Raw genomic sequence first — 27,966 nt, 5'->3', positions numbered from 1 at the left:
TCATAAGTTTTTTTTGCATTGTCTGGATGGCGGGGTTTTTTGGACAGAAGTTGAGTTCTGAAAGTAGTTTTCAAAGATAAAGGAAAATTTGATTTCTCATGATATGCCTTCAATAACCAGCTCTGCTGCAATCCTCTCCCAGCTTAGGCATCCTCATGCTATATTGCATTTTCCTGTATATGGCTTGACAGATAAGAGAAGGTCCACACACAGTGAGATGGGGTTATATAACGTTCTTTATTGAGTTCCCTTCCATCAAGGGCAATGTGACCATATTCAAATAAAACCCGAAGCACATTCTAAAGACACTCATTACATAGAATATACTACTATACTGACTGCACTCTGAAGCTGAAGAATCAGACAGTCAACATCACAGGCAAAAAGGATTGTGTTGAGAGAGAGTTTAAGATGCCCTGTGATTAATGAGCTTCTTAATTCACAGGCGGCCTACCGAACCTTTGTGCAAGAGGCATGCAGATGCTTTCATATAAAGGACAAAAGTTAAAAATCTTTTTAAAAACAAAACAAAAAAACTAAATGTGCAATATGGTCAATGGCACAGAATGGAGAAGCTTGCCTTCTAAAGATAAAAAGGGCCATTTAGGAATGCCCATCCTGTTATAACAGTTGATGGAAATTTGTTGTGGTCCCTTTAAGAAGATAAGCACTTTGAGAGCAGTACGAGAGCACGCCACTGAAAGAATAGACATCGGCTAGTGCTTTATGAGGTCTTGGTTTAACAACAATCTGTGTACGACGGGGCACAGGAACACAGTATTCAAATGAGAGTTGAAAGTTGCAGTAGTGATTCGGCCCTTTGTCATGCTGTGCGCATGCGCGGGTCAACTCAAGCTTAAAATCAGCAATAAGAGCAAACATGGTTCAAGCCCATCAGAACAGGTGACGGAAGTTAAATATACACAACTGATGCCTCAATACATCTATTTTTTTTTTCTTAACCTATGATGCTTCATTAGATTGTTAGGTGGATAGTAAAACGCCATCTAAGTGTGTGACCCCCGGCTGAGGGTTAGCAAGTGAAGGGTTAGCAAAAGGGGCTCAGCGGGCCTATTGCAGGGTAGGAACGAAGAGCAAGATGGTATGTGGTGAATAGCTGGAGGGAAAAAAACACTTAGAGAAGCCAAGTTTCCCTAAAACACTTCTCACTGATAGGGAACAGAACACATTGTTTCTCCATAAACAGTCCAGTGGATGGTCTTGGATGTCAATAAATACAATGGAGGTCAGCTTGAGATGGGTCTTACATTCAGCAAGAAGGTACTTTAGGCCAGAGAAAGAACTGTAGGAAGAGAATTAAAAGAAAAATCAAGGATCTGATATTATTTAATTGAACTTGTTTGATGTCATTTTGAACAAATCAAGGCAAAAGGAAGTTTGTTTGAAGTTTGAACAGCTTGCCAAAGCTTAATTTCCAGAAAAGTTTGCTGAAGTCATGACGTCACGGTTTGCGTGTCCAAACGCTTTCAGATACACTGGAGGGCTGCTTTATATAATTCTAATTGAAAGTGACACTGTTCTTTTACGTTTAATACTGTAAAGCTGCTTGCTTTAAAGCAATCTATTGTATGAAGTGCTACATACATAAACATGATTTGACTGGAGTGCTGAATTGCAAAGCTTGTGAAAACATATCCACATAACTATAATCAGATGCTTTCTTAACTACTGTTTTCTCACTGCTGATATTTTTGCTGTGTGTTTATTTTGTTATTGAGAGGAAAGCGTACAGTACATTAACATATTTATCTAAACGTCACTCCCAGCAGCATCGGGATGTTCACTAACAGTATACAGCTGGTCAGGTATTTTGAACGTCTTTCGGCAACTTTAGAATTAGGGCTGGGCGATATGGCCAAAAAAACATATCTCTGTATTTTTTGGTTAAATGGCGATATACGATATATATCTCGGTACTTTCTACATTTTTCTATTTGGATAAAGAAAATGTATTTATTTAAAAAAAAAAATATTTCACATCCTGCTCAATGATATCCAAACAATGTTGATATTGAAGGATATGGAAACAAATATAGGGAATGTAATGTAGGCTATGCAATATATTATATTATGTGCAAAAAGGTGGTTAAAATCACATTACATTGTAACATTACAAACTAAAAACAAAAATAATGCTTTTGTTTTTAAAAATGACTAAAGGCTAAACTAAAAATGAAAATAAAAACAAAAGCACGAACTAATTATATTAGCCTGCATTTGATTACCCCATTATAATGGTCACTTTCATAAAAATATACTTGTAGGTTTAAAATTCCACATATGGCACATTTATTGTCTTCAACAACAAATATTTTAGTAATATGTATTTTAGTCAGAATTATTGCGCTACTGTTCTATTGTGCTCGTCTGTTTGACTCGCATGCGCGCGGTGGCGCTCATTCACAGAAGCTTGAATTTTAGCGGAGATTCATTTGCAGAAGCTCATCCTCTCCTGACAGTGAAATGGACATATTTGTTTGATTTGTTTGAACATTTACAGATGGAGAATATACCTGTGAAATGTAATTTAAGCACTGAGGAAAGCACCACGTCTCAAACGCATTAAACAGCGCCAGTATTTATCTTTAAGTCACTAACAGTAGACTATCTGTCCGAGCATCTGACAGGGCAAGCTGCTTTAAACTTGTTAACTATCTTACCAGTTATTTTGAAGCGCTTAATAAGCTTGTGTCATGTTTAGGACAAATTGTACTGTTCTTTCACTGCAGGAGCTCACACTGCATACTCCACTATTTTTCAGATGTGCTCGTATTAAACTACTGTATCGATATAAATGGTATTGCCTCATTCCATATCGTGGGGAAAAAAAATATCGATATATTGTACAAACTCGATATACCGCCCAGCCCTATTTAGAACTATCCATTTTATAATCTTACTATTAAATTACAGAGTTTTGATATTTTGATTTTAACTCAAGTGTTACATAATGTTGTCATTTTGCACCGATTCAGGTTGAATTTAAGAATGGTAGTAGCTTTTAGGTTTGCATTTTTGATTCCACAACACTCAAGAGCAGCAGTTGTGGAACTCACCACTGATGGCCTCTTGAGCGAAATATTTGACATCCATATCTTGATCTGATGCCAGTTTCTCCAGCACCGGTTTCACATCGGTCTGCAGACAGCTGTAATCAAAACATCAGAGGAACATGAACTAAGAGAATTAAGAGAAATGTGATTTTTTTTTTCTGGCCAAATGTGGATGAGCACATACCTGCTGTCCAGCACAGGTCCAATCTTCTGAAGTGACTTGGCCACATTGAAGCGAACATTGGCTACCTGGTCGTTGGACATCTTTAAAACTACAGGGAGCATGTGTTTGGTGGTAATATCCTGTCCACACACCTCAGAAAGAGCCTAAAACAGATAGTTTCACATATCAGGGATAATGAGCTGTTCCCAAACTCCTGAAGTGAAGGCTTGATCCAAAAGATACTTTATAGATGTAGTCAATTTCCAAACAAAACCTAATTAACAACTTATATCTGTGCCCCAATATCTGTGCCCCAATATCTGTTTTATGCTTCTAGAATCACACAATTATATTAGCAACATGCGAACATCAAACTCTACACGAACAGATCAAGTTTCCCATGCGTTTTGTTTGAAATTCACCATTTGAAAAACTGCAATTACAAGGTTTAAATTCAGCTAGTATGCCGCCTTTGAAGCCTATGTAGATAAGATGGCTCACTATGTTTTAGAACTAACTGCAGATACTGTTCAGAGCCCCAAAACAGCATTGCAGCACTGATGCTAAGTGTCCCAATATGCCGGTATTGACGATAACCATAAAATTTACCAAAGAATATTGACTTTTTGTAACATCGCGCGCGGCGCCGCATCCGAAGATGAACGACTTCCAGCCGAATCTGGCCGAACTGGTACGTCTGTACCAGCATGTTTATGATCCTTCTAAACATAGAGACATTTGCATTGATGGGCGACCATAAAAGCCTCTCATTTTGTGAATAGGAACACATTTGTATTAAGCACCCAGTTTGCACTTGTCTTAAGTAACTGCTTAATAGCAGAAGTAAGCCCTGCTGATGAAATTAAGGTTTAAACACTCTTCAATAAGCCTTCAGTTGTTTAACTAGTTTACTTGCAGTGAAAGTACAATAAACCTACTGCATTTATTACTCTTTTTATATGAATCAGAAATTAATACACTAAACGGCAAACTACTTCTTCACTGCTGATTTCTGGTGGTTTAGAGGAGAATTACTCGAGTCGCCCCCTGTCGTTTGACAGAATAGCAAATAGAAAATTTTGGCCACAATAATAGTCTATTTAAAATCTGAGTGCAACAACCCTGACTGAAGCCAAAGAAAAGTTTAGATAACAGCCAAATATTTAATGGATGTAGCACCATTCTACCAAGAGAATAATTCAACTAAGACAGATTGTAATATATTTCAAATGTCAAAACATATGGCAAACTGTGCTTTTCCAGCTAGTACATCAGCACCAACCCCATAAATTCCTCTGTGACTTAACAGCTGTTTGTTAAAAGATAGTCTAGTCTAGATATGATGTCAATACACCTCCTAATTAAGGCGCTTGGTTAAAAATACCTGAAACGCTTTCATGATTAAGAAAAATAAAAAAGCGCGATCACCACTTTTTTTCAGCTTTTTTGTACTATGGGCCGTCGACTGTTGATGACGCACGACGGTCCTGGGCGCTAAACTAAAAAGAACACGTCAGAGGCGAGCATTCGCGGGCAGTTCGACACACTCTTCTACAGTTCATCGTCGGACCCACCTAGAGAGATAAAATGCCACATTGTGTGGCTGTTGGTTGTGGTGCCCATTCGAAGACAAACGAGCGAGGTGATTTGACCTTCCACTGTTTTCCTTGTTCTGATGCAAAGAGAAGAAAACAATGGGAAGATGCTTGTGGGCGAGTAAAATTCCCCAGTTACCTGCGGCTCTGTTCTCGACACTTTGGCCCTGATTCATTTGAGGATTTTGATCGCAGACAGCTGATGAACGCACTCATGGGGGTTCGTGGTTCTTGCGGAAGGGTTTGCTTAGTTCCAATACAGTTATATTTTCAGTCAGAGAACGTGTCACGGAGAGTGTGCTAAAGCTCCAGAGGTTGTATTTTTGGTGGAAAATATGTATAAATGATCATTCTTTCTAAATGTGCTGTAAACATACTGTCCTATGACTAATAAACAGAAACAGACATGACTGAATGTTATCTTTTTTTGTTAAATACCACTTTATTTCAGTGTGAATAATATGCAATCTTGACAAATTAATTAACTAAGATCAATGTATCATTATTGTAAAACTGTGGGTTTTACCGTAAGCAAACGGTCTTTACACGGTTTGCTTTTCTATGCATTTTCTTTTTTGCATAGCAAAATAAAACCTGTAGCTGTAGTTTGCCTTTTTATGCCAAATAATTATGTCAGATCAATACCTTAACCAAGTTCGAGTTTTGTTCTTCCTTCCTATTTAACATATTTTCCTCATATTTTGCTGGTTTAACTGAACTTATAGGGTCATTAAAAGTCAGTGCCCAGGCATTTCGCTCGCTAATTGAGGTAATAGTTTAAACTTGATAACGTTAGTGTTTACGCGCCTTGTGTTTGTAGCGACACTGGAACCAGTCTACGTCACGGCCCAGAATGCAATGGGTAAAAACAACAATGGCGGCTTACAGGTAAAAACTTTATTTTAAAATATCTCGCTACAACGAAAACATCGGGTGTGTTATTAAATCACGTTTGTGGCGCAAATGGTATCGCTAACCCAATAAGACTAAGTTGTCAAACTAGTCGGAGATCCTTTTACTGATCAGGTCTGACTCACATTAATGCAGAAGAGGGTAGTCATCCTGTGCAGGTAGTTGGGGTCATTAGCCATTCCCAGCACTTTGGGCACAATGGTGTTCTGTGCCCACTCGGCTCCAAACTTCTCCACCAGCTTCATCAGGTTACAGGTGGCTGCCTCTCTGATGGCATACACTAAAGATTACAGAGACTAAAGTGTTAGTCTACTGACAGACTCACATTATATACTAAACTATAACACATTATAACTGCAGTTTAAAATTTTCTATTACAAGCAAACGGAATTGCAAAAATAACTTTAAGTCTCACATTTAACATTGTGTGGGACATATTATGTGCCAGAGTTGAACACATTTTAATACTTAAAATGAAAAGGAAATATATATTTAAAAAAAAGATAGGTAACCTACCATGATCGACAAGCCAAGCCATGCACAGGGAATTGAGTTTCTCATCGAAAAACTCTACACCCTGGAAGCACGAGAAAAGAGAAAAAAAAGATGGCTCATCAGTTAGATCAGCTTACAGGACCCAAAGCGACTTGCCGTCAATAAGATAATAGGATGATTCGTTAAAATACTTTAAGAGAGACTGAAAAATAAGAACTGACCAACGGGCCAGTCTGATTTCTATTTCAGGATAAAATATTCGAGGACACTGACGGTCAGGACTCACCAACTGTCCAGCCAGAAGTGGCATGTATTCGATAATTGCCAGCCGCACTCGCCATTTGGCATCTTCAGCCAGCTCAACAATAGCCGGAAGCAGAGACTGTGAGAGTTGGCGGATTCCAATCACCTCGTTCACACAGTCCAAGTTGGAGATGATGTTGAGGCGAACCTCTGGACACTACAGAAAAGACATGACAAAAATTGTAACATTCCAGAAAACATACTAAAACTTAACCAATACATTTGTGTTAATTACCAATAAACAGAAATATTTAAAGATAAAAGCACAAAATTATTAAAATGAAAACTGAAAATAAATATATAAATAAGCGAATACAAAAATAGTAAGTACTATAATACAGGGGTGCAAACTCTTCAGTGTCTGCACAATTCCCATCAAAGCAAACAAACCAGCACACCTTTATTCACTGCTTAGTGGCGGTTGTGTTGAAGTAAAACAGAAATGCACAGGTGCTGCGCAACTCGGATACATTTAATATTCATATTGACTTATACTGCGCAGATTTAGCGCACACAGTGTTTAGGGCTTTGCCTTGCCCAAAAATCATATTCGAAGTTCGTTGGTTTATTAATATTCGACTATATTCGAATATTAATTATTAATATTTTGACCATTAAATGCCACGGCGCTAGGGCTGGGCTAAGGGGGCTTAAGCCCCGAATGTTTTAAGTAAAGCCCCAAATATTTTGTTACCTTGTCTTTCTCATAGAGCAAAACAATTAATCAGAAAAACAAATGTGAATAAGATTACAGCTGCCACGATTAACTTACCTAATCATGAAAAGTGCATAGGGTATTACAGTTTTACTTATATTTTTACCTCTGCATTAAAAGGTACTTGCAACGTGCTTTTGCAACGTTGAGCATTGTAGCCAATCACAGACATGTCTGTTGAACGCATCGGCCAATCAGATGCGTTCCTGTGCAGAAGATGTGTTTTGCGCGAGCTCACCGTCACCGAGTCCTACACTTTTCGCAAACCTGTCATTATTATTATTGGCAATAAACTTAAGATGCAAATAAGAGATTCTCGGCAATGTATTTGATATTCTTGATGCTGCTCTGATGCACTCCATTACGCGCCGCTCTGTTTGTTTTCATGATGACTAGAAGTTCAGTGGTCTAACGTTAGCTCATCGAAGTCTAAATGATTAAAAAAGCCAGGGCTTAAGTTACCGTTTACAGAACGGATGTTACAGGATGTTAACAGTAAAGAATACCTGGTAAAATGTAAGTAGCGCCACACGTTGCTTTTCAAATTGTCAGGAGTGTAGATTTCGAACTCCTCGTCAGGAGTTGTTGTTGTAGGAGTTGGCGCGCCATTGTTTTGATATACAAAATAGGCGCTGCGCTAACCAGGACACTAACGTCACCCACAGGAACCCAGATGACCAATAATTGCCTTGAATGAGCTCGTGATTCACAACTTCACCAGGCGTGAAAAAGCCTCGGAATCTGTATTGAAAACAACGTTTACAAGCAAACACATTTACAAAAAATAATGCCCATAACATGTTCGAATAATAAAGGCTGCTTAATATTCGTTCGAATATCATTATTTTTTTAAAAATATTCGAATTCTATTCGAATAACGAGGTTCGGAGTCAAAGCCCTAGTAGTGTTGTCAAAAATATTGATAATTCGATATGTATGGATACTGAAAAATCTGAAACTGTTCCAATAGTCCTTTTCTGCAGTATCGATACACCGATACCAGCTTCTCATTCTTGCTTTCTCTTCTCTCCGATGACAAATTGACACTCGTCTCATTCGTTACGTTTAAATAGTGCTTGTATTGCACATAATTTGTCATTTCGGCAGGTTTCGCGCTCAAAACATTGATCTATATAAGTGCAACGCACCAAAAAGCCACTTCTCAAACAGCTTGCGAGTACCAAATTGCCTTTTTTAGTGGCTTATTGTGCTTAGACAAATACATACAAAATTATGTCAAAATGCGCATCTTGGCGAACATTTGGGTAAATAGTCAGTTTTGGAATGTAAATAGTTGAGAAAGAAAGCTTACAATGTGTAATAGTATATTGGATAAAGTGACAGCAGCCTAATAACCCTGCGGCTGTCTGTCATTTTAATCAAGGAACAAAAGACAGAGTAAAGCACTTACTGCTCTTGACTGAATAACTTTTGCAACTTTAATTGCAAGCATTAGGTTGCATTCCATTTTTACAATAAAGAATATCCAGTGTTATTTTACATTTGATTATTTTAATTTCTGTAAAGTCTGTAGTCTATTTCTTACCTGAATTTAAAATTAGACCTACCTGAAAAACATGAGAAGCAGTGTTTATTTCATTTGTTTCTTTATTCTATTGTATTTATTTGTGCTATTGTTTATTACTGACTGTTTGCTTGTCTTTTTTTGTATTTAGTTCAATGATTAAAATAAATCCTCCCTGTGATAATTACCCAACTTATCAGTATTATGAGATAAATTATCTGTATGCTGGTTTATATGGCAGTTTTCCCTTTGGTTTCGAAAATGGTAATGAATATCAAAATGTTTCAAGGTATCGTATCGAAGTTGGAAATTCCAGTATAGTATAGACAACTCTACAGCGCAGTTTGCACAAACTTCGCGCAGCAAATTGAGTGAACAATTTGTGAAACATAACCCACCAAATTGGCTAGTTCACATCGTCACCCATCGCATTTGACAGGTGTTGTTTCAAACCCTGAAAAGATTCTTATGTCACCCCTATGAGATTCTTACATTAAGGTAGGCCTATGCGTGCAGACCTCCCAGAGATGGCTCTCTTCAGTTGTGTTCACTCTTCCCAGGAGAGTTGCACGTGCAAAGCCAAATCGGGGACAACTCGGAAGGCGTGATTTTCATGGTTTCATGAGACTTGGGTTTTTCGACTCGAAGTAGCGCTGCACAGACCAATCGGTAAATGATATCAAAGTGCCGCAAGAATGATTATGGCGCTTTTCCACTGCATGGTACGGTACGGCTCGGCACGGCACGGCTCACTTGTGCCGCTTTTCCTCTGCATGGTACGGTACGGCTCGCTTTAAATGGTACCACCTCTGTTGAGGTTCCAAGCGTACCGTACCGATACTAAAATGTGACGTGGAAGCACTGTAGATCACTGATTGGTCAGACAGACAGAATCGTCACTACCAGCGTCATTGTATTTGCGAGACATCAAACCCGCTAGATTTAAATAGCCAGTAACAGCCTCCAATGTTTTAAAACTACTTGCTTGACGAAAAAAAACTTCCAAAAAAGAAATGGCTGAATCGTGGTCAGTGGACGAGAAGCGCAGACGTTCCTCTTGTTAGTTGCCGAGGAGCAGATAAACTATAACGATCAGTCATAATCCCACCCACTTTGAAGCGGTACTAACTGCAGTGGAAAAGCAACCGAGCTAAAGCGAACCGAGCCGTGCCGCGCGTAGCCGAGTCATACCACGCAGTGGAAAAGCGAAGTGAGCCGAACTGCGCCGCACCGAGCCGAACCGTACTGAGCCGTACCATGCAGTGGAAAAGCGCCATTAGAGCAGTCTGCGCCATATGCTTTCGAATTGCTCTCCAAGTACTTTGATGTCATACACCAATTGGTCTATGCAGCACTGCTTCAAATCGTAAACAGTGATCAGTAAAATACTCATAGAATAAAGATTAATCACAATAATGACCTATTTTGGATCCAGAATGGCGTAATGATAATAATAATAATAGTCCCTGATAATAGTATATAACTAATACTAAAGATACAAACACTGATCCTAGGGCTGCACAATTAATCGCAATTAACATGAAATACCGATTTGGTTTATTGCGATTCTTTTTTTATGCACAGCTTGCCAGTGACGGATGGCTCTGTGATCAGTAGTAAATGCTGGTCCATCTGAAAGCACTTTGAGTTTGAGTCACTTATAAACTATGGTTGTAGGGGTGGGAATCTCTAGGCACCTCACGATTCGATTACGATTCAGAGGCCTGCGATTCGATTCAAAAGCGATTATCGATTATCTGAATCTTTTGTGTGTGTGTGTGTGTGAATATAAATACTTTGCTTTAAAAGTACAAAGTAATGACCCATAAAGAATTAACGTACAATATATTTTATTAACATTGCAAAGAACCAACAGGAAAAAAAATGTGTGCCTGAACTAGCAGCATACTTGTAGTAAATTAATAATATAACAACAACAGGTGTTCTGACGATTCATGCTACCCATCGAGATGTGCTACTAACTGGTGCATGTGGAGACTCATTTTTCTTCTGCTTACCACGCCCATAAATCTATGCATCCTTGCTGTGGAGACTTGTAGGAAACTTTGACAGGTCAAAGATGAATATTTGATGATAATTTTTACTTTTCACACCGTTTTAAAAATAAAAACAGTACATTATACTGTACTCTTAACTTCGAATTTTATTATAATTTTATTTCATATAATAATATCATTTTTACTTGTTATATCAAATGTGATAATTGCTAGTTCATTTAAAATATCCAAATATGCTCCCCATACACTTACCCTGATTAAAATGAAATAACGATGTTATAATATTGTGAGATTTACACCATTATGGAAACAATAGAGAATGAATCAACATTATCTATGATCGATTTGCGTTTGGGTAGCATTTTTCGACAAGGCAGCAGAAATCGTCTGAACACCGGTACAGCCCAGAGCCATAGAGAGAAACGGCTCTGGTACAGCCGAGTGTTTTTCCTCCTCTGGGTGGAAACGTGTCATATGGCTTCTCATATTTGTCGTGTTGCCGAAATATTTTAGTTTTATTCTACAAAGCTTACAACTAGTGTGGCTCTTGTCCAGCTCCTTTCCCCCTTCAACTTCATAGAAGCCAAAATATTTCCACACGTCAGCTTTTAACGAGGAGGGTGTTTGGATTTCGCGCTCAGCCATCGCGTCTCTGTTATGTGCGCACGCCACAGACAGACGGTCCGGGCACTGCACTTCCGCGCTTCAGAGTTCCGTCAATATTACGTCATTATAAATAGGCTACATATCTAAAAAAAAAAATTTTTTTTTTTTTTGAAAATCGATTTTTGACATTTGTGAATCGATTCAGAATCGTCCACGTCCGCATCGCGATGCATCTAAGAATCGATTTTTTCCCCCACCCCTATATGGTTGGGTACCGAAACGGGGTGCAAATAGGGAACCGGTTCCGGCGTAAACGGTAGTAACGAGACCGAACAAGAACGAAAATTTCGGTGCCTGAATCTCTGTCTTACATGCGCTTCATGAGACACACACGCACACACACGCAAGGTCTCTAGCTCTCTCCCTCTCCACCGTGCGCGCGCTATACAGTTTGGAGCACAGTCTCTTCTGTCTTGCATGCGTGCTCTTGCTCGCTCGCTCTAGATTCCGGGAGATTAACTAATTTGTGGGCATCAGGGAGCCGCTATCAATATGCGGGAGACTCCCGGAACTTCCGGAAGATTTGGAATGCCTGCTGATAGCGAGGGGATTAATGAAGGTTTGGCTGCATTTCACATGTAAAATTACGCGTCAGAACGCCCTCCGGGTGTGCCGATTGTCTGAAGCCCATATAGAATCACGCCAATACATCGGCTGATGGCGCGGGTGCCACCTCGACGCTCTTTTGTCGTAATATTATATTGGCGCGCGCATCATCTGCTCCTCAGATTTCTCTCCCGAAAAAGGAAGCTTGTCGGCAGCGCGAGGAGTTTGGCAGCGGACGCAGCGTCACGTTCCCTATTCAGAGAACATAGGTTACACCAGTAACCAGAGAAGTTCTCTTGCATAGGTCCACTCAACGCTGCGTAGCTAAGACGGTGACTGGTTCAAGCAGACAAAACATGGGAACCTGGAGCCATGTCGAGATTAGATTACCCTGGTAGTAATCTCTATTAATCCTCAGTATTATTACATTGTTTGATACAATATTGTTTTATTTGATATTATGCAAATGTGAAATTTTGTGAAAAGGTTTATTTATTATTACCATATGTTACTTGTATTTATATTGTTTAAAGATTTAAGTTAATATTGTGTCCAGTTTGGCCCTGTAAATAAAAGGGTATTGTTTTTTTGACAAAGTGTGTGTGGTTTCGTTTTCTTAAGTATCGGTTCAAGAACCGTTTGAGCACCGGAGCCGTTTAAAAAAAAATACAGAGTAGGTACTGGTATGGGATAAAATCCAACCGATACCCAACCCTGCTTATAACGTGAATTTGAAAAAAGCAACACATGTCAAACATCTTTCCAAAGATGAGAAGCATTTATGAACCTCTTGTACAACAAAAGACAACATTTAAAATTTTTTTATTTTTTATTTAAACCATTTCAATCTTGTGTTTATTCAGCTACAGCGATTTCCTGTAATGACGCGTGTTGTCCACTTCTGCGGTGCATATTTGACGTGTCTGCATGAGAGCACCCTCTGGCTTTCAGATGGAGCAGCATTTACTACTGATCACAGAGCTGTATTTCACTGACAAGCTGAGCATAAAATAATCGCAGCCTTTGCCAAATCACGTGCGGTTTCAGTTTGATTAATCGTGCAGCCCTAACTGATACCATTTTCCTAACATGCTTTTTTAAATACCACAAATGAAAGTGCAGATTTTATGTGTTACTTGTGTGTAATCAATTCAAAATGATTCACCAAATGGTTGGTCTGATTCATTAAACTGTTCGAATCAAGCAATTTGTTGTGCAATTACAACAGTATGTTGCAATATATGTTAATCTCTGCATGCACTCAGCAAGGATGTTAACCATTAAATGTCAGTGTATCATTTCACAAGCGTCAATTTATCACAACATAAGCATCAATTTATCACAACATACAAGTTGACAACTATGTGACAAGATTTGTTTTTGTTTTTTTACACAGCACTACTCCTGAACAACAATACAAGAACTAACACCAAATAGGAAACTGTTTCCTGTCTTAAAACATGGATCAATGCAAGCTGCAGTCCAGGAGGTGGCTTTGTTCTATTTATTTCATGCAGGCTGTGTGACAGACAGATGTTCAAAGACCATGCAACTAAGAGCGATCGCAATACAGACAGCAGCAAGCAACAAAACGCCCCAATAAAATAAAGAGACGTGAGATAGTGTGCCACACTCATCCATTCATCTCTCACTTCAATGCTTTCTGCTTTCCACTAAAAGGCTAGCATTAGCAATGCCTCACCTTAACAGGATCAAAGTGAGCAGTTGCACAGAAGTATCATCTGTGACTGGAACATGACGCAAATTACCTTAGCCAGACTCACTCACACACTCACACACTCACAGCAGGCTTACCTCATCTTTGAGCTGGGCCAGGAAAAGGGGAAGCAGGTGCTCAATGGTGTTGTCTTTGCCTAAGATGGTGGAGAGGCCCATAATGACTGACGCCAGTGCAGACTTCACATGCTGATTAGTGTCTGAGACAAGTTCCTGTTGACAGAGGTGCAACAACACAATGCCATTAATTGCAATAAATGTTTTGATACAACTCTCAATCACTTATGATACCTGAAGGCTACATAAACTCAAATCTCACTTTAAATCAAGCATAACATCACTAAATATCCAGCAAATACAACTACTATATATGAGTTACACACACACACACAATAAAGTGTTACCATATACATATATATATATACACACACAGTATCTTACAAAAGTGAGTACATCCCTCACATTTCAGCAAACATTTTAGTATATCTTCTCATAGTATATTTTAGTACATCTTCTCATTTTATATACTATAAAAACAGGATATATTTTAGAGTAGTCAATGTGCTGCTTATATAGCATTATATATTTACTGTCCTCTGAAAATAACTCAACATACAGCTATTAATGTCAAAATAGCTGGCAGCAAAAGTGAGTGTCCAAAGTGTCAATATTTTGTGTGAGCACAATTGTTATCTAGCACTGCCTTAATCCTACTAGGCATGGAGTTCACTAGAGCTGCACAGGTTGTTCCTGGGACCCTCTTCCATTGCTCCATAAAGACATCATGGAACTGCTGGATGTTAAACACAAGGTGCTTCACCTTCCGTTTGAGGATCAACACAGGTGCTCAATAGGGTTCAGGTCTGGAGAAATACTTGGCCACTCCATCACCTTCACCTTCAGCTTCCTCAGCAAGGCAGTTGTCATCTTGGCGGTGTGTTTGGGGTCGTTATCATGCCGTTCGGCCCAGTTTCTGAAGGGAGAGCATCATATTCTTCTTCAGAATGTTGCAGTACGTGTTGGAATCCATGTTTCCTTCAATGAAGCTCAGCTCTCCAGTACCAGCAGCACTCATGCAGCCCCAGACCATGATGCTACCACCACCATGCTTGACTGTAGGCAAAACTCAATTTTCTTGGTACTCCTAACCAGGGCATTGCCACACATTCTGTACACCATCTGAGCCAAACAAGTTTATCTTAGTATCAGGATACAGGACATGGTTCCAGTAATTCATGCTCTTGGACAGGTTGCTTTTAGCAAACTTTCTTGTGAGCCAGCTTCAGAAGAGGCTTCCTTCCGGGACGACGGACATGCAAACCGACTTGTTGCAGTGTGCGGCGTATGGTCTGAGCACTGACAAGCTGACCTTCCGCTTCTGCAACATCTAAAGCAATGCTGGCAGCACTCATGCGTCTGTTTTTTGAAGCCAGCTTCCTCACCTGACGCACAGCACGAGGACTCAACTTCTTTGAATGACCATAGCAAAGCCTGTTCCCAGTGGAACCTGTCTTGGAAAACCTCTGTATGACCCTGGCCTGTATTGTAACTCAGTTTCAGGGTGTTACCAATCTTCTTATAGCCTAGGTCAACTTTGTGGAGACTCTGGAGAGCAACAATTCTAATTCTCAAATCCTTTGAGAGTTCTTTGGCATTTTGCTGCCAGCCATTTTGACATTAATTGCTGTATGTTGAGTTATTTTCAGAGGACAGTAAATATATAATGCTATACAAGCAGTACATTGACTACTCAAAAATATATCCAAGTTCCATTTTTATAGTATTGTCCCTTGAGAAGATATACTAAAATGTTTGCTGAAATGTGAGGGGTGTACTCACTTTCGTGAGATACTGTGAGTGTGTGTGTGTGTGTGTGTGTGTGTGTGTGTGTGTGTGTGTGTGTGTGTGTGTGTGTGTGTGTGTGTGTGTGTGTGTGTGTGTGTGTGTGTGTGTGTGTGTGTGTGTGTATTATTATACACACATTAGAAATGGGTTCAATAAAATCTATAAAATAAAAATGGAAGATCTTGTTTAATGCAATGCAATAAAAATTTCTATTGCAATGAAGGATGTCACAGCTCTCACCATGAGAAATATTCTAATGTATCTCGGCTACACTAAAGGTTTGGAATAAAATGTGCTGTGCTGTCATGAATCTTTACATTTTTTGGATCTATGCTGTGGGCATAAACAAAACAAATGGCATTCTCAAAAATACATATATTAGCTACCAAAACACCTGTCCAACAGCGATTTGAATCTACGCAAGACATTTTCACCAGAACAAGATGCTTCTCACAATCCAGGAGAATATAACACATTAAGTGAGCCAGCTAGTGCAGAAAAGTGTTCTAGTCATTCTACAGCCAGTAGGTCAGACAACAGACACAATGACACACTGTTAATTTGATCTTGTTTAAGTCTTAGACGCTTAAAGAACAGATGCTGACTCAAGAGTTATCTGCCAGTAACTGATCCAGGATTGGAACTACACACAAATTAAATGTTGATGAGCACTGGAACAACGAGGAACAAGCGATCAGACAGAAAAGTGACAGATTGCAGAGATGTTTTTGACAAGTGCTGACCAACCCTCTACAATGCGAGTAAACCACCAGCATATGCGACCGAATTTCCCACTAGGCAACTAAAACATGTCCTAAATTTTACGATTTCACTCACCTGTGATTGAGTTAGATGCAAAAAATGTATTTAGTGCAGATATAATTTCATTGCCTTCTGAGATTTACGCACGGTCACTGTCACTCAACATGAGAAACAGAGAGGCTTACGCATACTGCGTAAAGTCAATAGACGAGCTAGATCTAAATGCAGGCCTCGACAATGAGGAATTCCCGATGGCCAAGAGTTGACGGAACCATCACTCATTGGGCTAGTGCTTTACTTGTCATGGAAGATTTTAATTTGCACATGTTCTTAAGCCTTGGCAATTTAAACAAAGCGCAAGACGATGCAAAGGAGAACTAAATTCGGTACTTGGTACATTCAAAGCGCGCACCCAGAAAGTCACGTTTCGTTTCCTAGTCTCTTTCACGTCTTCTTGCGCTGAAACGGACAAATTCAAAAAAATGATGCAAAAATACCTGTCTTGGCAAGTATCCTAGTAAACGTAGTCGGTAAACGGTTAAGAAAACATGTAAAGTATCAGTATATTGGATCTGTGCATTATGTCTTAAAGTGTCTGTGTTATTAAAGTTAATCAATCAACAAAAGGCACACTGCAAAAAATCCCTCACTGCTCTTGACTGAATTACTTTTGTAACTATGCCTTTAAGGATTCATCTTTATTTAATTTATACAGTGAAGAACATGCAGTGTTTTTTTTACATTTGATAAGTTTTGATTAATTCATGTACCTAACCTGTATCTAACTAGTGTTAGATCTACCTAAAGAACCTGAAAAGCAGTTTATTTAACTTGTATACGTGTTCTATTTTTTATTTGTGCTATTGCTTTTAGCTTGATTATTTGTTGGTATTTTATTACAGACTGTTAAATTGTATGAAATTCATATTTTATATTTATCTAGACTTTTTCTACTTTTTTACTTTGCCTTGTTCTTGGCGTCTGGCGAATAAAATAACAAATGTACTAGCCAAAGTCGACTGAAGCCTTGGCTGACTGAGCATTTTACCTTAACACAGGGAAGAATGTGTGACATGATGATAGTCTCTCTGCTGTCCTCTGGCAAATTTTCACAGAATTCTGAGGATAAGAAAAATAAAACAATTAGGGTCATCACAATTAACAAATTTCAGTAGGCAATACCAGTAAAATCTCACAATTTTCAAAGAAAGACCAACTTAAGAGTAAATTTACAAACAAACTGCAGACTAAATGGGACTTTTAAGTCATCTGCAGTCTTTGAACCACAGTTTGCTACAATGCCAGCTACTAACAAAACACACTCATAACGCAATGCTGATTATATTACAAAAATAGTTAAATATTTTATTCTTTATAAGAAGAACTAAACACATTATAGCTGAAAAAATAGAGGCAAATTAAAAATGTGATATATAATAAAGAAAAAAAACATTCTGGAATACAAGTCATTTTTTTTCTGAAATTCGCTGCGATTCATATAATGCAATTAACCTCATTAGGATTCATGACTAATGAGAGATGTACATGAGGCCAAGGTTATTTGTATAGCGACGAAGACAGATGCTTATAACTTATTTTCCATTTAAATCTAATACCCAAATTAATAGCAGAGGTAATCAACTTCAGGATCACACATTACTTGGCTGCTCTGATGCCTCTCTCTCACCTTTGACTTTGTTTGCAGCAGCGGCACGAACCTCAGCCTCACAGTCTTTCAGAAGGTTCTGGAAGGCTGGCACTAGGTCATTCTTTGTGATTTCTGGACCCACAGCTTTCTGCAACTGTAAATTCACAGAGACAAGAATGTCATTTCATATTTCCATTTTACTGTAGCACCTCAGCATTTCTTGCATACTAAAGGACAAAGTCACTTCCGTGACACGCTCGGATACAATCAAGTCTATTCTAGCACTGTGTGTGAGATGAGGTACATAACTCGGTTCTAAAGAAGGTCAAAATGTCTGTTCATTGCTTTTTACACCCAGGCTATTTCTGGGAACTTATATGACTGCATTCAACATTTCTATTCCAGTAAAATCTGACATTTCAAGTGGCTCAGGATAATCCAAAATCATCCACTGACATGGCAAAATAATATGGAACTGCATTTAGGTCAAGTTGCACAACAATACACAACAATGAGTATCAGAGCAGGATTATAGAGACCAGTGAACTGTTATGAGGTGTCATCCAGAAACTGTGGAACCAGCTGTTGAACCTTAGCACTGCTACATACGAGGAAAGAGGTTTCCAGGAAGCTTATATAACAATGTTTTATATTGCTAAAGTGCACAAATACAAATCATATAACAGTGACTGCTACATCACTATTCAATGGTAGAGCTCTGCCACTGATCAACTATCAACTATAATTTATGAGATCTCATCTCACTAGATTTAATGTTTTGAATCAGTCTGACGAGTTCTTTATTGGATCAAAGTGGTTACTCCATTTATATCGGACTCACTTAAGACAAGCTCACAATAAAAGATCGAAGCTTGCCGCTTTTGATGTACCAGTCTGCATCAAGAATTTGCTGATGGCAGTTTGTGCATATTGCACTTGTAAGGCACACACAGATAAGTAGCAGTCGCTTCAACAGATTGTCGATTTGTTTGAAACTGCCCCCATCGAGTAAGTGAGCAGCAAGAAACATCAGACAAATTAAAACTGTATACTAATTAAAAGTTTAGGGTCAGCAAGATTTTTTTTTCTTTTATTCAGCAAGGATGCATTAAATAGATATCACGTGGCAGTTACAAAAGATTGCCATTTCAAATAAATGCAGTTCTAAACTGTACTGGCACACGTGAAGCTTTTCTTGTGATCTTGCCGCCTCTGTGTACAGGTACTTTTTACACGTGTTTGTAGTAATGAACAATACATGCTTGTAAAAGCGAATGAACACTAAATATCAAGTCACTAAATATTGAGAACGCAACAGCTTGTATTATATTTTTATATTTTCCAAGTGATTAGCCACTGATTGGAACTAGCTGATAATCCCTTCCTTTGAGTCGATACATGTCTTCTCAACTTGACGCTCACATAAACCAATCACATTTTAATTCAGATATCACACAAAAAAATCAAAACAAGCCCTCTAAAAACATAATATAATAAGCAGAAATGGCAAAACAGTTCCAGGGGAACAAATATAAACAATATAACTAGTATTACCCACATCTAACAAAATTAAAAGAGAGGAATTCATTATGAATAAAATGGTTCAATATAAAATATTTAGATATTATAAATTGATTGATCAAATAAAACAATGACTATTACACTTTACAATGAGGGTTTATTTGTTAACATTAACAAATGTATTGCTCATGGTTAGTTCATTTTAGTTAATACATTACTGTAATTGTTAATCTTTGTTAACGTGAGTTAATAAAAACCCAGCTGTTCATTGTTTGTTCATGTTACTTCACAGTGCATTAACTAATGTTAACCCATAAAACTTTTGATTTCAATGTATTAGCCTAGTAAATGTTGAAATTAGCATTAACAAAGATTAATAAATGTTGTAGACGTGCAGTTCATTAGTTCATGTTAACAAATGTAGTTAACTAATGAAACATTATTGTTAAGTGTTTAAAGTGTCATTTAATTTCCTTTATTTTTCCAGTTAAATTTTAATTTGAGCTAAAATTATTATAATAAAATTCAAAGTTTAAAATCAAATCTATCCATTTAATTCAATTTCGATTCAAAATCAAGAATCGTGAACCCAAAAATAAATTTGAATCGAATCGTGAGATTACAAAAACTTCCCACCCCTACAAATCAGCATATTAGAATTATTTCTGAAGGATCATGTGACACTGAAGACTGAAATCATGATGCTGGAAATTCAGCTTTGCCATCAAAGGAATAAATGACATTAAAATATATTAAAACAGAAAACGGTTATATTAAATTGCAATAATATTTCACAATAATATGCAGTATTGGCGAGCATAAACTTCTTTCAAAAACATCTTACTGACCCCAAACATTTGAACGGTAGTGTAGTTATGATCGTGTGGAGAATTATGAACCATTTGGGGTTGGAGCTGTCCCACTGCATGCAAACAGCACTTTGTGGTAAACACTTAGATTTTCCAATAAAAATGTAATTGCACATAATTAACACGCATAATTATGCTTACATCTGAGAATTTGTCTGCAACCATGTAGCGAACCCTCCAGGACTTGTCCTCTGCTGCCTGGCGCAGGGTGGGCATCACCAGAGCTTCCAGATCCTCTTGAGGCAACAGAGTGGCAATGCTGACGCCAGCCTCCACGGCCAGGAGACGAACAGAGTCCTACAGTGATGTAAATGTTTGCATTCAGATGTCAGAAGAAAACACTTTGATATTTACCATACAATTCTGCAGCAGCACTGAGTTACATAAACACAATGAAAACCTTTCAAGACTGTATTGGTCTTGTCAAGCAACGTGTGCTAAAAACCTTTAGCTGTGGTTTGTGGTTTTAGCTGTGGTTTAATGATGAAATTAGTGTGTATACATTTTAGTTAGTATTACTGAAACCAAACCTGCTCATCAGATGCCAATGCAGTGAAGAGGGAAATTATGTCACTCTTAACATACTCCAGCTCCAACACTTTGGCAAATTCACCCAGCTTGGAGGCAGCTGCACGGCGCACCATGGGAGTGTCATCAGAACACAGGGTGCGGAAGTGCCTGAGGAGAGACGGTACATGTGGTAACATGTGTCCAATTAAAGGGAAAAAACTAAGACGATGAGGTAATCATTTTCCTGTCCACTTTGGTTATTTTAACATTAACACTACTATAACTACACTTAGTCTAAATGGCTATTCATTCCCAGAGTAAACAATAAACCATACATTGTACTCAGTCAGACCAGGGACAAAAATTTGTCTGATGACAAAATGCAATATAGACCTCATGCACCAGAGAAACGAGTGGCGCCGCCATCTTTAGAATATTGTCTTTGAACTTCCGTTTTTGCGGTCGCTCTGTATATTTCTATGGCATCGCTGTCCAGCAGTAATTAGCTGGTGAAGTTGATTTACTTATTGTAGAGTTAACGAAAGTTATCATGAGCTTTGTAATGTTTATCATAAGCATTGTAAAGCATATGTCTTAACAAATGGACCTTGGAATTTTTTTTAACGAGCCGTTCATTCATAACTACGCAAGATCGCTGTGAAAATACAGACCGGAAGTCAAAAGACAACGAGCTCACCGCTGAAAAGAGGCGTGGCTACATAAGGTCTATAGGTTCTGTAAAAAACTCAATCAAAAACATTGGTTCTGGAGCCCTGTTTTACAGCTGCTGATATTGTCGATACAAAGAACATGCCAAAGCAAGAGAAAGAAGTGATGTGACAAGACTGAATGCATTTATACTAATGAATAGCGCATTAGGATTGTAACGGTTCCTCGATTTAAGGCGAGTACTCGATTTAAAAAAAAATCCTCAATTGCAATTTACCCGTGTCGAGTACCCGGCAAAATACCAGAAGTGGCGCATTCCACAGACGAGAATCCATGAACCGCATTATTACAACGTTTTCTAAGGCTACGTGATCTATTTAAAACCATTTAGAATCATAATAAAGCATAGTGCTATCATGAAATCACAGAGGCTGCGAATCAGTTAAAAAAAATATATGCACCATTCATTATTTACATGCGTGCAGATTGTGTTAAAAGTACCTCAGCTCTGTTCACAGTAAACACTCCTCCACACATACTCAGTCTCTGCATGTGCTGGAACGCAAAACCTCTGACGCCAAATAAGTGACCAAATATTAAAGATTAAGTTGGTATTTTAATTAAACTTTGTTTGGCCAATATTAAACAAGGATTTGATCGTGCCTTAATGTTGTAACCAAGCCGTTAGTGATATCTGCGGACATTTGTTTTTACGTAATGTACATAAGTTATGTTTATTTTAGTTTATATCATTCATTTTACATGGTGTATTTAAACAGCGTTGTTCAATAAAACTCATATTTTTACTTTGATACTTTATTTTAACAAATTTTTGCTTATTATATATTTAGGTAACACTTTACAATAAGGTTCATTAGTTAACATTAGTTAATGTATTAACCAACATGAACTAACAATGAACAATACATTTGTAACAGTATTTATTAATCTTTGTTAATGTTAGTTTCATTTTTTGTTCATGTTAGTTCACAGTACATTAATGTTAACAAATACAACCTTTGATTTTAATAATGTATTAGTAAATGTTGAAATTAATATTAACTAAGATTAATAAATGCTGTAGAAGTATTGTTCATTCTAATGTTCTAATTCTAATTCATTCTCATTCTAACTAATGTTAACTAATGAACCATATTGTAAAGGTGTTACCTTTTTGTATTTTTAAGTCATTTTAAAGGCTGTTGTTCACTTGGATCTATTTTTATTACCACAATTTTTTATCCGATTACCGGATTAATCGATGGAATAATCAGTAGAATACTCGATTGCTAAAATCGATTGCTAAAATTCGATAGCTACAGCCCTATAGCGTATAATAATGAAATCCGTTGAAAACATGCCTGGATTATCCGAATACAATTTATAGTTTTCACCGATACGAGTGCTGTTTTTTCTTGATTATTGTGGAATATCTTTACCTCTGTGTGTGTGGAACTGATGATCACTATTTTGATGATCACAGTCCACTAAATACACACAACTTCATTATAACATTTAGTGGAAAAATATAATTTAGTGGGGCAATTTAGTTAATTGCAGCATTGGAGCCTATACTGAATATCGGATCGGTCAGATTTAATCCAAAAAAACTATTAATTTTATAGTAAATTATTCCTGATTTAGGATCATATTCTCATGGTCAGATTATTTACATGACGATTAAGCACATTAAGCACACTGACACACCGTGCTCCCTCTCAGTGCGTGTGCACATCTTTTGCATCAGTAAAATGCGATCGGTTAATTTGAGTGTCAAGTTGTAATCATGCATCGAATCAAAGGAAGATTTTATCAGCTGGTTCAGTGGCCAGTTGTTTGGAGTTATATATAACTTGCACTGCATATTTAGTAATTTTGCCTGAGATACAGATTATACATTCGCTTGAACAAGCAGGTTGTTCATTACCACGGCAACCGCTTGCATGTCATGCTGAATGCGATTCTCGTGTTTAAAAAGAAACTATACATAAGAGACGGAAAGATGCAGATAACTATACATTATTTAAGGTTATTTCTATTCATTACGATATTGATAGATGAACTGTTGTGGTCAAGTAAGCTTCATGCTTTCCCCGTTGTGAATGTGCACTCCTCTAAACTTTAGCCTACTGGTGCTACACTGCTCTAGTTGACTGCTGTGCCTTTTTCCCCAACAATATCACGTTAACAACAACCCTTCAGAAAACTTAATTCCTTTGTGGATCCTCTTGATCTGCTTTCTCCATGTTTCTTTGACAAATCTCATTGTCTCAGTCTCACTCACGCTGCACGTGAGTTAACCACGCCCACCTATTTACATGTCGCCGTATACACGGAATAAAATATTTCTCATTTTCCACAAGTTGGTATGATTCTTTAGGGTCTTCATGTAAAGTTTGTAACACATTTTGGTTAAAATTCCTTAATTGTAGTGTCAAACAACATGCTTTTTACCTCCTCAAAAACAGCTCTTTTCACAGCGAACTGTTTCGGTGCATGTCTCTTTAAATGATAATGAGCAACTGCTCACCCCACCCCTCTCTTCCATGGGGCGTGTCGACACAAGATACGTAAAGTGCTGCCTTAGTGTACAGTATACAAATGGCTGAGGGCAGAAATATGCTAATACGGGATAGTCCGTCAGTGGTCGTGGGCGGAGCATGAGCAATATGATGTCAAATTGCTCAGAAAATTCAAATGGCTTGATTATTGAGAGCGTTTAGGCTTTTTTATTATTAAAAAAAAAGGTGCAAATGGATTTTCTTCATTGTATGGTGGTGTGTCCACACGCCATATAAAAGTGAATTTTGCATCCGATGACCCCCTTTAAAAAAATAATTTGAATTTCATTGTGTTTTTAAAGTAATCCCGGTAACACCACACTAGGGGTGTCCCCGACTAAGCATTTTCATAGTCGAATCAGAATCGGCAAGTCTTCCCTATAGTCGACTAATAGTCGAATGGTGTGTGTGGGGTTAGGGAAGGGGCGGGGCTTTGACATTTTAAAGCCGCGATGTACAGAACATCACACAAAGATATAGAAAAAAATGTAGAAAAACATTTCGGATCAATACAACTAAGAAATAACATAAATAACTGCAGAAAGGCCACACTATAGACAGGATTTGCATTTCACATGCAAATCAAATTAAATCGGCTAAATTGCCTGTGCGAGCAGGCTTACCTACAGAACGCAACATCTATGCTGCGAAAAATAATCAACAATTAATTTACAGAATTAAATTAGAACAGAATATACCTTTCTAAAAAAAAAAAAAAAGAAAAAAAAAAAGGAAATAAGTCTGAATCAAGTCACAAGATGCAGAACAAATGTGTGCAAAGTGCCGGGGAACATATATTCAAAACACAAGCAACAAATAGTTAAATTAGATTACCCGTAGTGATCAATAAATTTAAAAAAAAAATATATATATATATATATATATATTATTAAAATATCAAAAGTATAGCCAGAATGGTCAACTTTGTCTTTTTAACTGCAGAAACAACAATAAACGCTGAACTCGAGTGACAGTCTAAACATGTTCACAGCATCCAAAAATCACATTAGAACCGGCTGAAATGTTTTGAAATCAACATTGTGTGCGCAGATAAAATACATTCTAAATCGCTTAACATGAAAAACGTTTAACGGCTTGATGTCCTAAGACAGTTATATTAAAAGATAAAATTCTATACACATCTTATTAATAAAGCATACTGTATAGCCTACAGAAAAGCAGATGAGCCCAGAATATGAACGCAACGCGTTTAATTAAACGCTAATTTTCCTCCCATTTAAAACCGTAATTATAAAGAAAACGCTTTACGTGACTTTCTATCGGAGGAACACGTTGCGTTCATATTCTGGGTTCATCTACTTATCTGCACATTGTATGGTTTCTTAATGAGGTAGCCTACTATACATTAATTAAGCCAGAAGTGCCCTAGCGTTTTAAAAGCTTTTTTCACGTTAAGCGTTTTAGAATCTCCAGAGGAAAACCAACTTGCGATCATGGTTTTCCTGATGCTAAATCCAGTATGGGAAAATATCCTTCCTGATGGTGTGCATCCACTCTTTAGATTTTCTTATCCCAGACATTTTTAAAAATTGAAATCCCTGCCGCCAAAACGCTCCAGCTCCTCTTTCGGTCACGTATCGAAAGTGAAACTTAAATCTGTCACGGGGTGTTTGGATTTATTCATGCACGTTAAAAATATTTATTTAAAGCTTCTTCCTTTGCACATTTGTATTTACAGCATTATCATAATAGGCTCCTATATTAACGTATTGACAGAAAACCAGTAGTTCTATGTGAAATCAGACATTGAGCACCCTTATAACCTCGGCGAAGATTCGACTGTGAGATTGGTAGTCGAATCAGGCTCCTCCTATCGATGCATCGAATCTTCGACTGTTCGGGGTCACCCCTACACCACACAATTTTCAAAGTCGTTGAATTGCTGTTCTTCTCACACGACAGACTAGTTGCTTTTGTGCACACAGGGGGTGACACATTACACAACATTTCAATAGGAAGAATCGCCAACAACTGTCCGGTCTACAAACTACATTTCACAACCAAACACATGAGAAGTGATACAGGAAAAAAACTTAAGATTCCACCTGAGACTAGATTTATTCCTGTTAAAAGGTGGTCACCCGGAAGAAGCTTGCAATACAAGTTATCGGTGCACTGATGGTTTTTTTTTTTTTCAGTATGCTCTTTGTGTGAACAATCTTGAATTAACTAGATCAATGTTTCCAAAGTGAAAAAAAGTAGGATTACAGTAAAACACTCCTCACAAATATGTTGAACTTACTGGCGGATCTCGGCTTTGACTGTACTGGAAACTCGTGGGTAGCAGACACTGAACAGACCACAGGCAGAGGTACGGGACGTGAACCAGTCACCACTGGCCAAACGCTTTACCAGAGGCTCAAAGTGCACTTCCAAGTCCACTGGAGAGTGCTCATGGGAGATCTTCCGCAGGGACTCCACTGCCTTGTCTCGCACCACAGTCTCTTCAACTGTAGCCAGACTCTCCAAAGGGGGCTGAAAAAAAAACAAGACGCAAGTAAGAAAAGTCACAAGGAAACAAATTTAAACTCAGTGCGCCACACTTGAATTATTTTATTGAGTCAATTTCCTAAGTCAAAGCTTACAAGGAGACAGTGCACATATTCAGGGCCTCCAACCAGCAGGGTGAAGTTCCCCAGTTGTTCAGCAAGGGCAAGCAGAACTTCATCCTCATCATAGATGGTATCTGATCAATCACAAAATGAGAAGTTGAAAGTTATGTACAAGAAGCATTCATGAGTGAAATAGTTTACAACACCTAAAATAAAAATGTTATAGTAATTTTTGACAAGGATATAAACCAGCAGTCATCAAAAAACCTTACCTGTAAGAAAAGGTAGAAGTTCAGTGCGTGTCCTCTCGACCCCCAAAGCTAAGGCAATGGTGGACAGTTTCTTAATACTGTTCAATCGTAACTAAGTATAAAGAAAAAAAAGAGCAGAAATCTGTAAGAAGATAGTCTAAATACAATTGATGGTGAAACAGCTGACCTGCAGAGGGACCAAACGAACTACTGGTCTATGCTTCTCTAAAATGATAGCGTGATAGATAAAATACTAAGGAATAATGACATTGAGACCAAAAACACTAAACTTTTTAATTCTTTATTTGATTTTGGTCCTGTATCTTTATAATACAAGGAAATGAGCTCACCTAACGTTATAGTTAACTGGTTCAACCAATTCAACAGTCGTGTCAGACATACCGGTATTCTCTAAAACCTTCACCGTGCTTTAAAATGTCTAGTACTAAAATTATGGGATTCTCTATTAAGCTAGTCAATGACATAACAGGTAAATCACAGAACAGCTAACGTTAGCCATGTTAGCAATCACACAAACTTTTCTGCGTCACACTTTATTTACAAACGAAACTGGGTCATTTTACAAAGATGAAATACTACATTTGGTTGTGCTAAATGACATACAGCTGGCTTTAGCTGTCAGTAAATTTGATATATAATATTGTAGTGTCTTACTTCCTGAATTATCTTCTCGTTACTAGCCAGTGGGCTAAACTAGGACAGGCCCATCTTACCGGTTGCTTAGCTATTCGTGTCAAGTAAAACGTACGCGTTCGAGTGTATTTCTAAAATTAGAAAATATTGTAAATTTACGTATTTTGTTTACCTGAACATCTTCATTTCTTAATTCGTCAATTAACACAGCAATAGGGTAAAGAGAGTCGTCGCTGTCTGCTCCCGCCATCTTGGATGCTAGACGCTGTTTAGCTAGTTCCTGATAGTGCTACGGGGTTTCTCACTGATGCCTGTGCACGAGCCCAGTCCAGTAAACTAAACAGCGCACGAGCT

At 38.0% G+C, this 27,966-nt stretch overlaps 1 protein-coding gene across 1 annotated transcript; it reads right to left on the bottom strand.

Annotated features, from left to right (window-relative positions):
- Positions 1-218: 218 nt before the first annotated feature.
- On the bottom strand, positions 219-27,957 carry ppp2r1ba (protein phosphatase 2, regulatory subunit A, beta a). The gene is made up of 15 exons (XM_077206470.1): positions 27,785-27,957; positions 26,980-27,070; positions 26,741-26,841; positions 26,398-26,630; positions 20,925-21,072; positions 20,536-20,691; positions 18,044-18,158; positions 17,405-17,475; positions 13,828-13,962; positions 6,526-6,699; positions 6,261-6,321; positions 5,870-6,024; positions 3,259-3,401; positions 3,078-3,169; positions 219-1,303 (listed from the first exon to the last, which is right to left on the bottom strand). Exons 1-15 carry the CDS (start codon positions 27,860-27,862, stop codon positions 1,287-1,289), a joined length of 1,770 nt encoding a protein of 589 aa, XP_077062585.1. The 5' UTR covers positions 27,863-27,957; the 3' UTR covers positions 219-1,286.
- Between the last annotated feature and the right edge of the window lie 9 nt (positions 27,958-27,966).

The sequence above is a fragment of the Siphateles boraxobius genome, unplaced genomic scaffold, assembly GCF_051911475.1.
Source record: "Siphateles boraxobius isolate OS27281-9 unplaced genomic scaffold, OSU_SipBor_1 56, whole genome shotgun sequence".
Taxonomy (NCBI): Eukaryota; Metazoa; Chordata; class Actinopteri; order Cypriniformes; family Leuciscidae; genus Siphateles; species Siphateles boraxobius.
Note: the sequence above shows the minus strand (reverse complement) of the source record. Positions and strands in the feature narration are given on the sequence as shown.

Coding starts and splice junctions, on each gene's coding strand:
- ppp2r1ba (XM_077206470.1), bottom strand. CDS start 27,862: ATGGCGGGAGCAGACAGCGACGACTCTCTTTACCCTATTGCTGTGTTA. Junction 20,692..20,924: donor CATTGGCATCTGATGAGCAG/GTTTGGTTTCAG, acceptor ACATCACTGTAG/GACTCTGTTCGTCTCCTGGC. Junction 3,170..3,258: donor GGACCTGTGCTGGACAGCAG/GTATGTGCTCAT, acceptor TTTTGATTACAG/CTGTCTGCAGACCGATGTGA.